At 58.8% G+C, this 15,480-nt stretch overlaps 1 protein-coding gene across 6 annotated transcripts; it reads left to right on the top strand.

The window, feature by feature from the left end:
- The first annotated feature begins 443 nt into the window (after positions 1-443).
- On the top strand, positions 444-15,149 carry L1CAM (L1 cell adhesion molecule). 6 transcript variants are annotated; one of them, XM_036227085.1, is made up of 28 exons: positions 444-617; positions 3,410-3,424; positions 4,081-4,186; positions 4,435-4,637; positions 5,455-5,577; positions 5,680-5,850; positions 6,089-6,200; positions 6,316-6,500; positions 6,674-6,805; positions 6,942-7,085; positions 7,665-7,776; positions 7,892-8,058; positions 8,158-8,314; positions 8,532-8,656; positions 8,794-8,904; positions 9,139-9,336; positions 9,585-9,655; positions 9,819-10,041; positions 10,549-10,664; positions 10,875-11,076; positions 11,172-11,294; positions 11,406-11,579; positions 11,679-11,798; positions 11,905-12,060; positions 12,457-12,591; positions 12,899-12,971; positions 13,076-13,087; positions 13,676-15,149. In XM_036227085.1, the coding sequence occupies exons 1-28, from the start codon at positions 542-544 to the stop codon at positions 13,905-13,907; spliced, it is 3,774 nt and encodes a 1,257-aa protein (XP_036082978.1). In that variant the 5' UTR covers positions 444-541; the 3' UTR covers positions 13,908-15,149. The 6 variants fall into 6 exon arrangements, with proteins under 6 accessions (XP_036082978.1, XP_036082975.1, XP_036082977.1 ...); XM_036227082.1 differs by having other exon boundaries at positions 447-617; positions 12,842-12,971; XM_036227084.1 differs by lacking the exon at positions 3,410-3,424 and having other exon boundaries at positions 447-617; positions 12,842-12,971.
- Positions 15,150-15,480: the final 331 nt, after the last annotated feature.

Here is a 15,480-nt window from a genome sequence, read left to right as displayed (position 1 = left end):
TGCATGTACGCACACAGCCGCATAAATACTGATGTGGACATTTGGCTACGTGCAGATTCATATCTACACTCATGCCCACAGGCACCTGCTTGCTGGCACATCGAGTCACACATGGGGACTACACGCACAGAGCGGCCTGTGGCATGCCCAGGGGAGGTGATTTGGGGCAACAAGTTGGTGCTGGAGAGGCAGCTGGTGGGGAAGGCACAGACAGAGAATAGGAAGAGAATGAAAAGCAACCTTGAGCCCCAGCCAGTGCTTAGTTTCTTCCAGGTTTCTCCCTCCAAGGTGGGGGGGGGGGGAGAGAGGGGGGAGTTGGCCAGCCGCGGGCGGGGCTGGGGGCGGGGCTAGTAGCCGGGCTCGCCCAGATGTTAGTCACTAACAACCGTCCGTTCTCTCCTTTCTCCTCCCCCACCCTTCCCTCCTCCCCTGTCCCAGCGCCCCCACCCCGAGCCGCCCACCAGCCCCCTTCCCTCCGGGCCGGAGCCTGAGCCGAATACGGCCGGCTGTGCCGAGCCGAGCCGCCGGCGCCGCCGGGAAGATGGCCGTGGCGCTGCGGTACTTGTGGCCTCTCCTCCTGTGCAGCCCCTGCCTGCTCATCCAGATCCCCGAGGAATGTGAGTAGCTGGAGGGAGCCTCGGCGCCTTCCTTCACCGCCGTTCTGGGCTCCTCTTTATCTTCTGCCTCCTCACCTTCTGGTTCCGGGCCCTCACCCCCTCACCCTTCCTTTCTTGGGCACGGAATATTGCAGGAGGTACCCAAGACGTTGGGTGCTTCTGGAGAGAACAGGCCAGAAGGCGCGGGGTGTATCAGCACCACGGACAGGGAACAGGGCGGGCCGGGGAGATTTCAGCACCATGGACAGCGGGCCTGGTGCTGGACCCGCCTCCTCAGGCCTCCTCTCTGCTTTCCCCTGGTACGCCCCACCCCTCCCCACCCACCTCCCCAGGGGTGTGGCAAGAGAGAGAATGGGGTTGTTCTCGGTGCTCCACTAGCTTGTACAAAGGCCTGGATACAGGTGTCGCTCCCGCTTCTGACTTGGATAATCCTATCTTGGGCCTTTGTAACCCTGCGATTAGACAGGAAAAGACACCTTGCAAAGGCCCTGCCGCCTCCTGGATCCTTGTGATTCGATGTGCAGTTATGTGGTGGGTCTGAGGGGTGGGGCTTCTGGAGCATCATGTTTGTGGGGGGGGCACGGGTAGGTGTGGCGGTGTTGGGGATTGTGGCTAGTGGGTTGTGACTGAACATGATTATTTGTGTATGCTTATGAGTGGAACAGACTGTATGCTCGTATGTGTGGTTATGATTGACTAAGTATGGATATTCCTGAGGATGATCTTGATTTCCTATATGGGTAAGTTTGCGAGTCACAAGAACTATTACTTAATTGGTCAGGTTTGTGAAAGTCTGTTGGTATTTGACTGTTAACATTTGATTGTAGTGGGTCATGCGTGCATATGAGTGGGGCTGCATGTGAGCACCTGTTTGTGTTTGTGTGCTGGGGTGTTATTGTGACACTGTTTTTTCCTGAGTGTGAGCAGGAGATATAAACACACTGCTGTAAGTGGCTGTCAAGCTTCTGTGAGGGCCATTTCACAGGATAGCATTTGTGTATCTTGAGCCTGTTTCTGCCATCGTTCTAATCCCTATCCCCCTTTGTCTCTGAGCCTGGACCTGGAGGAGGCCAGTGTCCCTGAGAGACAAGCTGGGGGCTGGGAGTGGGGAAGACTGTCCATGCCAGGAATGGGACAGGGGATGAAGGAGGTGGACTTAGAAGGCACCTGGCATTGGGGGCAGAGAGTTTGAAGAGGCGGAGAGGGGCTGACAGGGCAGAGGTAGAGGATGCCTCCGTAAATATGAACACGAATGTTCATGCGGTCACACCTCTGCACACTCCGCCAGCTACAGATGCACACGGACGCACACGTGGGTAGACATAGATGAGCCGCCTGTATCAATCGGGCAGAGAAATATGGAAGGGGCAGTGACCCTGAGAGGACACATAGGAGGCACACAGTCACACACGCAGTCTCGCACACACAAAAGTGAAGGATTTAGATACAAAGAAACATTCATCCTCGCAGACACAGAGGCAGGTGTACAGTACAAAATTATACACTGAAGGCACGCACACACGCAGCCTTCGGATGTACTCCAGCGAGACACACCCCTACACAGATACGCTGGCGGACACGCAAATGTGTTGCAATATACCCGGGGACATCCACACACAAATGCCCGGACTCACACTTATGCACTTTCACACTGGCTAGGCCATCTGGCCGGGTCTGTCTGTGTGTGGAGACGCAGGGAGAATTCGGAGAAAGGCAAGAGCGAGGAAAGAGAAGTAGGCCAAAGACTGCGGCAGTTCCAAGTCTGCCCTGGCCCCTGGCTGGCAGTTGGTATTAACCCCAGTACAACATGGCTACCAGCTTCAGCTTGCTTGATCTCCAGTCATTCCAGGCCCCTTTGTCTCTTTTCCTGCTTTCTCCACCAAGTCTATTTACCCCATCCTGTGGTCTCTGTCATTGTCTCTTGCCTGTCCTAGCCCCTCCCCAGCTCAGGGCTCTCTCTGCAGTGTCCCCAGGGAGCCTCCTTCTCTCTCTTGGGGGCCCTTACAGTGAGGTCTTCTGCAGAGACAAAGCTTTCAGAAGCAGCCAAATACTCCCCTCCCCAGCCTGCCTCTCCTCCCTCTCCCCCTCCTCATAGCCACCCTGGCCAGTGCTGGGCCGAGTCCTGCAGCCGGGCAGTGGCCCTGGCCTCAGCCCCAGGGAGCATGGTGGCAGGCTGGGAGGAAGGAAGGGGAGAAAAGGAGGGCTGCTGTGTCCATAGCCCTGCAGGCGATGGAAACTCAGATGCAGCAGGGCCTTTGGGAGGGTTTTGCAGGGAGGGGGCAGCTGGGCTCTGAAGGCTGGGCCTGGGTAATTGAAAACACTGAGCTGTGCTAATTGGATTAGGAGGGAAGTGGGCTGGAGCAGGGGAGGGTGCTGGCTGCGGGCTGTCTGCCTCCCTGCCTTCCTTCAAGGCATCCTGGATGGGATGGGGGTCAGTCCTACAGACTCTGCCAGGTCCTGCCAGGGGGATGCAAGGGTCTGTGCGAAGGGCACTCCTTGTTAAAGGCACACATTTCTCTCCCCCTGCCTTCTGGCACCAAGGCCTGGCTCCCCGTGGGCATTGCCCCACCCCTGAATCCAGGCTCTAGCCTGTCCTGGGTCTGGACCTGCCACAGCTTCAGCCCAGTATGTGCCCCCCAAATAACACCAGCACAGACAGCTTCCTCTCCCACCCTCCCCTTCCCCAGGGGGACTGCCAACTTGCTTATTTCTTTCCATGCCATCAGGCCCCCTGCTGGGGCTGCTTATCAGCTTTTCTCTCCATTCTCTCCCTTGCTGCCTGGATTTCTCAGATGAAGGATACCATGGTAAGTCAGGGGAGGGTGGGAGTATTTTCCAGAAGGCCAGGAAGAGGAGGAAAGAGGGCGTGCTAACACATACCCCTCTCCCTCCTCTTCCTATGTGCCGTGTGCCCTGTGCTGGTTGCTGTCTTTCTGGCTCTTGGGTCCTTGTCCCGCTGTCTCAGGCTGAAGGCTCACCTCAGCCTCTCTCTCCCTCTCTCCCACCTGTGCGGGTCGTCTTTGTTCTGCCTCTGCCCTGGCCTGGCTGTTCTCACTCACTCTTGTTTCTTTCTGGCGTTCTGTCCTCTCTGGTCCCCACTCTCTCTGTGAGGGGTTTGTCCTCGGTTTCTGTATTCTTGGCTTTTGTTGGCTCCTTTTTTTCTTCTATACTCTTTTCATCTCTCTTTGGCTTCATATATCTCTTTTAGGTGTCTTTCTTTATAACTCTGTTCTGTCTCTTTCTACATTCGTCCTGTGTCCCTTTCTCTCCCTCTTTTCATGTCTCACAAGCCTATGGCCAAGCCAGTTGGTCTCTCTAGCTTGTTCTTCCTTGTACCCTACCCACACGGCCTTGGGGCCTCTAGGGGCTCCAGACCCTGCTTCCCTCATGATGGGATAGGGGTTGAGGCCATGATGCCAGCCAGATGGCATCCTCACCACCGCTCTCCCCATCCTATCCCCAGTGATGGAGCCACCTGTCATCACGGAACAGTCTCCACGACGCCTGGTTGTCTTCCCCACAGATGACATAAGCCTCAAGTGTGAGGCCACCGGCAAACCCGAAGTGCAGTGAGTGACCTTTACTCTCTAAGCCTTGTTTTTGAGTGCTGACCTCAACCTCTAGCCCTCCTGCCCCCCCCCCCGAGGTCTCCCAGCTTCTGAGCCCAAATACCCCAGTCTCCCTCGTCTCCCTCGGTCCTACTTTGTCCCAGCCCATGTTGGGGGGCCCTGGCTTCTGGTACCCTTGCCTCTGTTCTATTCCAGCACCTGACCCAGGTTCCAGAGCCTTGGTCCTCTGAGCCCTTTTCTGTCCACAGGTTCCGCTGGACTCGAGATGGCATCCACTTCAAACCCAAGGAGGAGCTGGGCGTGACCGTGCACCAGGCGCCCCACTCCGGCTCCTTCACCATCACCGGCAACAACAGCAACTTTGCCCAGAGGTTCCAGGGCACCTATCGCTGCTTTGCCAGCAATAAGCTGGGCACTGCCATGTCCCATGAGATCCAGCTCATGGCCGAGGGTGCGAGGCACTGCAGGGACTGGGGAGGGCCTGGAACACATGAGAGGGTCCCCGACCAGGTCTCGGGGACCTTGTGCGGGAGCTCGTGGGCTGACTTGTTGGCTGTCGGAGTGGGTGGAGGATTGATTCTCCGCCTGCGTTGTTCCTCCCTCTGGCCTGCCCTGTCTCTGTCTGAGTCATTGCCTGGGCTCGGCTTCTGTCCCCTCTCTGTCTCCGAAGTCCCGTTTCTTTCTCCAGTCATCTCTCTCCACCACCCTGCCTCCTTCCTTCTGCTTCTCCTCCCCCTTCCCTCCTGCTCCTTCACCACCTCCGACCCCGGCCTCCCTGGCTCTGTCTTTGCCTTCATCTGTGTCGCCCTTTCCTTGGGGTTTCCCCTCTGCATTCCATCTTCCCTGAGCTTTCTGCCTCCCAAGCTCACTCCTTTCCTCTCTGCCCCTCTGGTTACCTTGGGAACCGTTGCCATGGTTTCTGTGTCAGGATGATGGAAGGGTCTGTGACTCCCGCATCCTTCCATAGCTCCCTTCCCCCACTGCTGCACCTCAGACTCCCCCCCACCCATCCTTGTCCTGTCCTGGGGGTGGGAGCTGAGAATTGTGGAGGGTTAACCCTTCACAGCCTGCCCATCTGGCCTGCCCATCGTCTCCTCTGCGCAGAGTGCCAATTTCAGCCCTGAGCCCAGAAAAGACCCAAAGTCTCTGTCTCCCTTTATGTGACCTTCCTCACAGCCTAGCCATCCCTCCTCCTTTCCCCTGCCCTGCTCTGCCTTGACCAGGAAGAGAATTGCGACCCACCTTGCTGGCCTCTCTGTCCCTTCTAGGTGCCCCCAAGTGGCCAAAGGAGACCGTAAAACCTGTCGAGGTAGAGGAAGGGGAGTCAGTGATTCTGCCTTGCCACCCTCCACCCAGTGCAGAGCCACTCCGGATCTACTGGATGAACAGCAGTGGGTGCCCACGAGGGGCTGCTGCCTCGGGAGGGGGTGCCAGTGGGAATATCTTCCTCGAAGGAGGGTCCTGACCTCTGCCTCCTTGCCTTACCCCCGCAGAGATCTTGCACATAAAACAGGATGAGCGGGTGACGATGGGCCAGAATGGTAACCTCTACTTTGCCAATGTGCTCACTTCGGACAATCACTCAGACTACATCTGCCATGCTCACTTCCCTGGCACTCGGACCATCATTCAAAAGGAACCCATTGACCTCCGGGTCAAGGCCAGTGAGTCCCAAAGGCTCTGACACACCCCCATTCCACTCTAGCCCTCAGGCCTGGCTCATCCCCTAGATCAGAAGACTTTGGTCTTCCTCGAGGACAGCTTGGCTCCCATCTTGACCCTGTCCAGTCCCCTCCCTAGGTGGCAAGAGCAGAGTGGGGTCCTCCCTTTAGCAGAGGAGGAAATCGAGACCCCACGGGCTCACCAGGGTGTCCAGAGTCACCCAGTCCCTGTTCCTCACAGCCAACAGCATGATCGACAGGAAGCCACGCCTGCTCTTTCCCACCAATGCCAGCAGCCACCTGGTGGCCCTGCAGGGGCAGCCATTGGTCCTGGAGTGCATCGCTGAGGGCTTGTGAGTCTAGATTCCCTGGGTAGGGGTGGGCAGGGCCTCAGTCAAGGGCGCAGAGCTCAGCAGCCCCGTCCTTCCTTCCCTCTGCTCTCCTACTTGTCCTCCCTGCACCGGGCAGCCCCACACCCACCATCAAGTGGCTTCGCCCAAGCGGCCACATGCCAGCCGACCGAGTCACCTACCAGAACCACAACAAGACCCTGCACCTGCTGGATATAGGCGAAGAAGACGACGGCGAGTACCGCTGCCTGGCTGAGAACTCACTAGGCAGTGACCGGCACACTTACTATGTCACCGTGGAGGGTATGTTGTCTCTGCCGGGCACGATCCCTGCCCTGTTGCAAGGCTCCCCAGAGCAACCTCCAGGCATGGCGATCTGCAATGCGCGCTGTCATTGGGGTGCGGGAGGCATTTGGGCCAGGGGCAAAAGCTGACTTCAGGCTACAGGCTCAGGGCAGCTGTCCCCTTCCTCGCAGCTGCCCCATACTGGCTGCACAAGCCCCAGAGCCATCTGTATGGGCCAGGGGAAACTGCCCGCCTGGACTGCCAAGTGCAGGGCAGGCCCAAACCAGAGGTCACCTGGAGAATCAACGGGATCCCTGTGGAGGGTAAGAGGGCCTTGGGCAGGGGCAGGGAGCATGAGAAGCCCTGGGGACAGTGGAGGAGGAAGAAGAGGGTGAGGAGGGGCCTCGGCATGGCTTCCTACATTGCCCTGGCCCTCGGGCCCACCTGCTACATGCACAGAGCTGGGCAAGGACCAGAAGTACCGGATCCAGCATGGAGCCCTGACCCTGAGCAATGTGCAGCCCAGCGACACGATGGTCACCCAGTGCGAGGCCCACAACCAGCATGGGGTCCTGCTGGCCAATGCCTACATCTATATTGTCCGTGAGTGCCAGGCAGCTGGGCCTGCCTGCCCTACCCTCTGTGCCTCATAATGCCCAACCTGTCCCTGATGTCCACCAAGCTGACTCAGCCAACAGCTCATTTGTCTACCTCAGCTGCCTTTCTGATCTCCGGGGCCCTTCACCCCATCTCTCGCCCATCTTCACAACAACAGGACAGGGGGTGTGGAGGAGGGGCAGGGTCTTGTCACCATTTACAGATGAAAGAGCCTCAGAGAGTGGTCTGACCCATCCCATGTCACTAAAGTGGAGGCTCACCTTGGCCAGGGTGTGCCGAAGGCCAGCTTGGTGGCTTCTCTCTTGGAGCCTCGGGGAAGATGGGGGGCTTGGCCAGGAAGGCTTTCAGGAAGGGGTAGAATGTCAGTGATGCCCCAAATAATTGGTAAAACTTGGGTGGCTGGGATGGGAGGCACATTCGAGGCAGAGGAGGTGGCATTTCGGAAGGCAGAGAGAGGCTCAGGCTGGCAAGGAGAGCTGGGCACAGGGAAGCAAGATGGACAGGATTCCCCTGCGGAGCCCTGGATCTTCTCCTTGGCGCTGTCTTCTGTGACTCCTCCTCCAGAGCTACCAGCCAAGATCCTGACCCCAGACAATGAGACCTACTTGGCGGTCGAGGGCAGCACTGCCTACCTCCTGTGCAAGGCCTTCGGAGCCCCTGTGCCTGGCGTCCAGTGGTGAGTGCCCCACTCCAGCAGGGGTGGTCTAAGCCATCTTCTGGCCCAGGGAGCCAGGGAGGGCAGGGGAGCATGCCGGCGGAGTGTGAGCCAAGTCCGCCCTGCCTTGTGCCAGGCTGGACAAGGAAGGAAAGACTGTGCTGCAGGACGAACGGTTCTTCCCCTACACCAATGGGACCCTGGGCATCCGGGACCTCCAGGCCAATGACACTGGACACTACTTCTGCCAGGCTGCCAATGACCAAAACAATGTAACCATTGTAGCGAACCTGCAAGTTAAAGGTCAGGTGGCCCCCCCATGTGATCAGCATCACCTCCGGGAGGGATGGTCACAGTCTCTGGAGGACACCAGAGTGACTCTCTTTTCATCATTGCCTTCAGATGCCACTCAGATCACACAGGGGCCCCAGAATGCAATCGAGAAGAAAGGCTCAAGAGTGACATTCACGTGCCAGGCCGCCTTTGACCCCTCCTTGAAGCACAGCATCACCTGGCGCAGGGATGGCCGAAACCTCCAGGAGCTTGGGGATAGTGACAAGTGCGAGCCCAGCCCCAACCTGGGCTCAGTGGAAGGGGGCAGAGTGGGCAAAGCAGAATATCCAGGCCTCCTGGCCTTATCCGTGGGGGGAGTGCCCCTGCTTTGAGGAAGAAGGTTCTGGAAGGAGAAGGAGGGGAAGGGAGCAGAGCACAGAGGGTGGGAAGTGGTGGATCTTCTGGGAGTCAAAGGATGAGTGTCCCCTTTCCCTTCCTGCCAGGTACTTCATAGAGAACGGGCGCCTGGTCATTCACAGCTTGGAGTACAGTGACCAAGGCAACTATAGCTGTGTGGCAAGCACCAAGCTGGATGTGGTGGAAAGCAAGGCAGAGCTCCTGGTGGTGGGTGAGTCCTAGGCTGATATCAGGCTCACGGCCTGGAGACACGTGGGGCACAGGCTCACATTAAGGGCCCTTCTGAGCTGGGGGGCGGAGCATCCAGCTGAAGAGCCAGCCCCAGAACCTACCCTCTGTGGCCCTCAGGGAGCCCTGGGCCAGTGCCTCAGCTGGAGCTGTCCGGTCGTCACCTGCTGAAGCAGAGCCAGGTGCACCTGTCTTGGAGTCCCGCTGATGACCACAACTCCCCCATTGAGAGTAAGAGGCCTGGGCATGACGCCACCCACCTCCCCAACTGCCACCCCTGCCAGCCCTCCCTCCTCCCAGGGCCCTGGCTCCATGACTGCCACCTTGCTGGGGTTCACGGTTCCTCATGCGAGTCCGAGAATGCCAATTGCCTTGGGCACCTCAGGGAGAGCCAGCCTCGTACCCTTGTCACCCCTCCCCCATGCCGTGCGCTGATTACTCCATTGTCGGTTCATTTCTTGGCAGAGTATGACATTGAATTTGAAGACAAGGAAATGGCACCTGAGAAATGGTACAGTCTGGGCAAGGTGCCTGGAAACCAGACCTCCACCACCCTCAAGCTGTCACCCTATGTCCACTATACCTTTAGAGTTACTGCCATCAACAAATACGGCCCCGGGGAGCCCAGCCCGGCTTCTGAGACTGTGGTCACACCTGAGGCAGGTGAGCCACCTAGGTGGAAGCCTTAGATGCCAGGGTCCCCAGGCTCTGCAAGGAGGGCCTGCAGAGGTGACTGCACCCAAGCTCCTCCGTTTTCAGGTTTCAGAGGGAGCTGAGGGGCAGGGTGCCCTCGGGGCTATCAGCTACTGGCTTCCAGGGCTAGAACGGGCCATTCCTTCCATCGTCTTCAGCCTTCACCGCCTTGGCAGGAACCCAAAGCATTGATGTGTTAACAATACATTACTTTCCAGCCCCGGAGAAGAACCCCGTGGACGTGAAGGGGGAAGGCAACGAGACTAACAACATGGTCATCACTTGGAAGGTAAGGGGACATCAGGCCAGGACCCAGGTGTCTGCTGTTCCCTCTGACTGCTAAGGGTCAGAGGATGACAGGACGTGAGGCTGGGTCACCAGGGGACGGGGGCGGCGGGTCCCAGCGGGGGTACCCTTGGTCAACCAGCTCCTCTTCTGCTTGCCCCCTCCAGCCGCTCAGGTGGATGGACTGGAATGCCCCCCATGTTCAGTACCGTGTACAGTGGCGCCCTCAGGGGCTGCGGGGAGCCTGGCAGGAACAGATCGTGAATGACCCCTTCCTAGTGGTGTCCAACACATCCACCTTTGTACCCTATGAGATCAAGGTCCAGGCCATCAACAGCCAGGGCAAGGGCCCCGAGCCCCAGGTCATCATTGGCTACTCTGGAGAAGACTGTAAGTAGCGGTTGCAGAGCCCACATGCGCCTGCGCAGCCCGCTCCCCTCCCAGCATGCACTTAGCTTCTATCTCTCCGTAGCGCATTTCTTAGGACTAAGGATATTGTCTTATATAACCAAAGTGCCGAAGTCCAGAAACTTATCATTGATACGATGCATTCCTCTAGTTGGCAGCTGGTGTTCTAATTGTGTCAATCAACGCTGTCTTCCCCGAGTCCAGGATCCCGCATCCTGTCTGGTCGTCCTGCCGTCTTCCGTCTTCCTTTCCTTGAATCTGGAACACTGCTGGGTGTTCATTTTGATCACTCTTTCAAGATCTTTTCTGGTCACTCCTCCCTGTAGTTCCTATTTTCTGCCTTGCAACTAATAAACAATCTGTAGGGAGAGACCCTGAGGCCATGCAAATGCCCTGCCTCTCAAAGGGAATCCATCTTCCCCTGAGGGAGGGTTCTGGGCTGGCCTTGAGATGCCACAGGCCTTCATTCCTGTCCCTGGCTGTTTCCAGACCCCCAGGCAAGCCCTCAACTGGAAGACATCAAGATCCTCAACTCAAGCACCGTGCTGGTCAAGTGGTGGCCCTTGGACCCAGCCCAGGTCAAGGGTCACCTCCGCGGATATAATGTAAGGGTCCAAGGTGTAGAAACTTGGGGGGGGGGCGGTGCCCAAGGTGAGGCGCGAGGATACCAGGAGTGAGAGGATTGGGCGCAGGCCTCTGTCACCTGCTCGCTGCTCTTCCGGGAGTCCTTGGGTTGAGAGGAAAGGGTTCTTATTGAGGGCAGTGGGTAGCATGTGCCCAGGGATTACCGCTGGATGACTTCTGTCCATCTGCAGGTGACATACTGGTGGGAGGGCAGTCAGAAGAAGCACAGCAAGAGGCATGTCCACAAAGGCCACGTGGTGGTGCCTGCCAACACCACCAGCACCATCCTGGGAGGCCTTCGGCCCTACAGCTCCTATCGTCTGGAGGTGCAGGCTTTTAATGGCCGGGGCCCGGGACCCGCCAGCAAGATGACCTTCAGCACCCCAGAGGGCGGTAAGCCTTGCGGCCCATGTTCCTGGCCTCGCCCCGCCTCCCTGCCCTGGCTCGAGCCTGGGCGAGGCCCTGCTGCTCGTCTCTGTGCCCTGCAGTGCCCGGCCACCCTGAGGCATTGCACCTGGAGTGCCAGTCGAACACCAGTCTGCTGCTGAAGTGGCAGCCTCCGCTCAGTCACAACGGCGTGCTCACCGGCTACGTGCTGTCCTACCACTCACGTACGTGTGTTGCGGGCCCACAGCCCTAGTCCAGCCTGGCCAGGGGATGGAGGTGGGGATGCGGTACAGCCGAGCTGGCTGCCAAAGCCAACTCCCCTCCTGTCCTCGCAGTGGATGATGGGGTCATGGAGCAGTTGTCATTCAACCTTTCGGACCCTGAGCTGCAGGCGCACACCCTGACAAACCTCAGCCCCCACCTGAGGTACCGCTTCCAGCTTCAGGCCACCACTAAGGAGGGCCCTGGTGAGGCCATTGTGCAAGAAGGAGGCACGATGGCCTTGTCTGGTAAGCCGGAAGGGCTGAGGAGGCCCCGCCGGGCAGCTAGGCCCAGCAGTGCGGGCCTTGAGCCACCACGAGGTCCCACAGCATCCTCTCACTCCCCAGGGACCCTGGATTTTGGCAATATCTCGGCCATGGCTGGAGAGAACTACAGCGTGGTGTCCTGGGTCCCCAAGGAGGGCCAGTGCAACTTTGGGTTCCTGATCTCGTTCAAAGCCCGGGGAGGTGAGCACAAGTGGGGCCTCTGGGTGGGGAAGGGTCTGGGCTTGGTGTGGAGCCAGGGTGCTGCCCGGCACTCCCCCTCAGCCTGGCTGCCCTCTCGCCCCTGCAGAAGAGAAGATGGGCGCTTATCTACCACCACAGTACGTCAGCTACAACCAGAGGTCCTACACGCAGTGGGACTTGCAGCCTGATACCGACTATGACATCTGTCTGCTCAGAAACACGGTGCTCCTACACCAGATGGCTGTGAAGACGAACGGCACTGGTGAGGCCCCGTGCCATGGCTCCTCTCCTCCTCCCAGAACCTGGGCACCCCTTGGCCCATGACAGAGAAGTCTAGGCTCCTGAAATGGTCTGTTTTACAACCCTCCTATTTTAACTGTTTCTGAGGCAATCATTTTCTCAGAAGGTCCTCCTCCCTGCCCTTTGCTCCCCAGAGAATCCCCCCACTGAGCATCACTTGCAGGCACACCTCAGCCCCTGGCCATTACCCATAGACCCTCTGGTGCTTGGCCTTCATCCTGCCCCTGCCCAGTCTCCGAACGCAGAGGCTCCCAGCGAGGCTCACACACAAGGCCGTGAACCTGGGACGTGGGTTAGGGCTAAGGGTCTGCTGCGCCCGGGGGTCCTGTCTCACCCTAGCCTGGGCTCTCCCCCTCAGGCCGAGTGAGACTCCCTCCTCCTGGCTTTGCTACCGAGGGCTGGTTTATTGGCTTCATCAGCGCCATCATTCTCTTGCTCCTCATCTTGCTCATCCTCTGCTTTATCAAGCGCAGCAAGGGTGGCAAGTACTCAGGTAACCCTGCCCTGGGCCACCGTTCATCCCTTCTACAAGTGCTTGTTGGTCCCTGAGCCCCCGGCAGGACAGCATGGGCATGTTGGGGGCGGACAGGGGCCCAGAGCAAATGGCGGCTAGGCCCATGTGGGGTGAATGGTATACCCTGGAAAGCTTATTGGCTTCTGAGAGCTGCCAAGACAGTGCTGGGGGCTCTTAGAGTGCAGAAGGTGAACCTCACTCGTGTCCCCTCCCTGGGGATGGGGCCCAGTGTTCAGGAACAGGCTGGGGTGGGAGAAGAAGACTGGCCCCCTCTGTGTGTCTCCAGTGAAGGATAAAGAGGACACCCAGGTGGACTCCGAGGCCCGGCCGATGAAGGACGAGACCTTTGGCGAGTACAGGTGAGCTGGGGGCGGGAGCCTTGCCGGCCGGCCTCCCAGTGCCATCCTTGCTTTCATATCTGACCCTGTCTCTCTCTCTTCTCTGTGCTGCTGGGTGACGTCAGGTCCTTGGAGAGGTAAGGCAGGAGTGCACGGGAAGACACTGTCAGATCCCAATGGCAGGGACCCTCCTGTGGACAGCATGTCCTTGGGTGTTACATTGGCCCCTGCTTGCCAGGCCCTGGGCTCCCCCGGCCCTCTGGTTTGGCAGCTCACTGTTTTAAGGACAAGCCAATACCCCCGACTCCTCCTCCATGCACTGACAACAGCTTCCAGGCCTGTCACCTTCCCAGCAACCCCTCTGTCAGCTCTGCAAGGGCTGGCAGCTGGACGGGCGCCCCTGCCTGGCTCACGTACAAACAAGGAGCCAGGCCCCCCGGACCCCCAGGCCGAGTGCCCACCTGTTCCGTCACATCCACCAGGATCCTGTGTATGCCCAAGCCTTGTCCCTCTGGTGGTGTTCGCGCCACTTTTCCTCCTGGCGTGTGTCAAACCTGAGAACCCCTTCCCCATTGCATTCAAAATAAATGGAAGGAAGGCAGGGCCCGGGCCACTGGGGCCACACCACGCTCCCCGGCCAGACCTCCTCCCTCCGGCCAGCACCCGCTAGCTCCTGCTGGGCTCCACTAGGCAGCCTCCCACTCTTCTGTCCTCTGCCCCTGCAGCGACAATGAGGAGAAGGCCTTTGGCAGCAGCCAGCCATCCCTCAATGGAGACATCAAGCCCCTGGGCAGCGACGACAGCCTGGCTGACTACGGGGGCAGCGTGGACGTGCAGTTCAATGAGGACGGCTCTTTCATTGGCCAGTACAGCGGCAAGAAGGAGAAGGAGGCGGCAGGAGGCAACGACAGCTCAGGGGCCGCCTCCCCCATCAACCCTGCAGGGACCCTGGAGTAGCGGGGTCCAGCCAGGCCAGGCAGGCAGGGCGCAGCCCAGGGCTGGGCCTCAGGGGAGTCAGAGACCAGGACCCCCATGCCCGATGCCCGCTCTGGGTCCCTGACCTTGGGACTGAGGCCCCTCCCTGCCTCCACCAGGCCGCACCCCATCCTCTGGCCCTGAGCCCATGGGAGGCTTGAGTCGGGATCAGAGGAGAGGAGCTCACTGCCTAATCCCCTTCTGACTACCCGGTTCCCATTTGATTGCCAAAACCCAGCTGTACCCCTTCTTGGGCACACACTGCTTTGCTCCAGTTTGGGGGCCAGCCAATCACTCACATCAGGAGCCTTCAGGTGCTGCCTCATCAGCCTTTGCACAGAGAGGCCGTGGTGGTCGGGAGGGGCTCGAGAGGGGGTGGGGCGGAAGTGGGGATGGCCCCAGAGGGGTCTCTCAGATGCTGCCTGACGGGTTCTCCTCAGGACCAGGGTTGGTACCTTCACCCCCAGCTACTCTTCGGCCGGCCCGGCTGGAACTGGGGATGGAACTCCGTGTCCCCACCATCTGCTCCCTTTTCTTTGCCATCTCTGCTCCAACCAGGATGGGAGCTGGGCAAGCTGGCCACAGGTGCAGAGGAAGCCATCTGGAGAGCCCAGAGTCCCCACACGCCGGTAGCACCCCTCCTCCCGATGCCTACCCCACCTTGCGGCTGGCTTTCAGGAGCTCCATACACACGCTGCCTTCGGTACCCACCAGACAACATCCAAGTGGCCTCCATCACTGCCGGGGTGCAGGGTGGGCACACCTCCTCCCCACTGCCCCTGGCCCCAGCCTCTCCCAGCCGCCACCACCACGCCCCAGGACCCCTCAGCCCTCCACCCCCAGTCTGAACAGTTTTCTTCCTCGGCCTTCCCTTCTGCCCACCTTGGGAATGTAAATACACCGTGACTTTGAAAGTTCCTACCCTTGCCCTTTCCCCATATGCCACTAGTGTGTAGGCAGATGTCTGAGTCTCTAGGTGGTTTCTAGGTTTTATAGCAATTAGCTTTGATGATCCCATCCCAGGAAAAATAAAAACAGACAAAAAAAAGGAAAAAGGAAAGATGGGTTCTCTCAGCTCTGCTGCGCTCCTGCCGGCAGCCCCTGTCTCCCTGTCTGCCTTTGCTTGGTCTGTGAATGAGCCCTCTACAAAAAAACAAAAGTATATATATATATGTACATAAATATCAGAATTATAACAGGCAAATAAAAACCTGGAAACGAAAATGAACTGTTGTCATTTTGCCGAGCAGTTCCCTGGCCGTGTCCCTTACTGGCTGCAGTCCACTTCCCCTTCCAGGCCTTGCTGCCCGCTCCTGTCCCTTCTGCTGGCCCCTGAAGAAGCTCTAGGCTCTCCCCACCATTGAGTCCCTCATTCCTGCGGGGGGGGGGGTTAGGCATGGGAGCAGTGTGGCCAGGGTCCAGAAGCCTCTCTTCTGTCTGATGTGACCTAACCACCCTGTGCCCGCCTGGCTCCCTGCTTCAGCGCCCTGGTGGAGGACACCTCCCCAGTGCCCAGCCCTCCGAACCAGTAAAACGCACTTTAAGTGAATGACCA

The sequence above is a fragment of the Rousettus aegyptiacus genome, unplaced genomic scaffold (assembly GCF_014176215.1).
Source record: "Rousettus aegyptiacus isolate mRouAeg1 unplaced genomic scaffold, mRouAeg1.p scaffold_m13_p_9, whole genome shotgun sequence".
Taxonomy (NCBI): Eukaryota; Metazoa; Chordata; class Mammalia; order Chiroptera; family Pteropodidae; genus Rousettus; species Rousettus aegyptiacus.
Note: the sequence above shows the minus strand (reverse complement) of the source record. Positions and strands in the feature narration are given on the sequence as shown.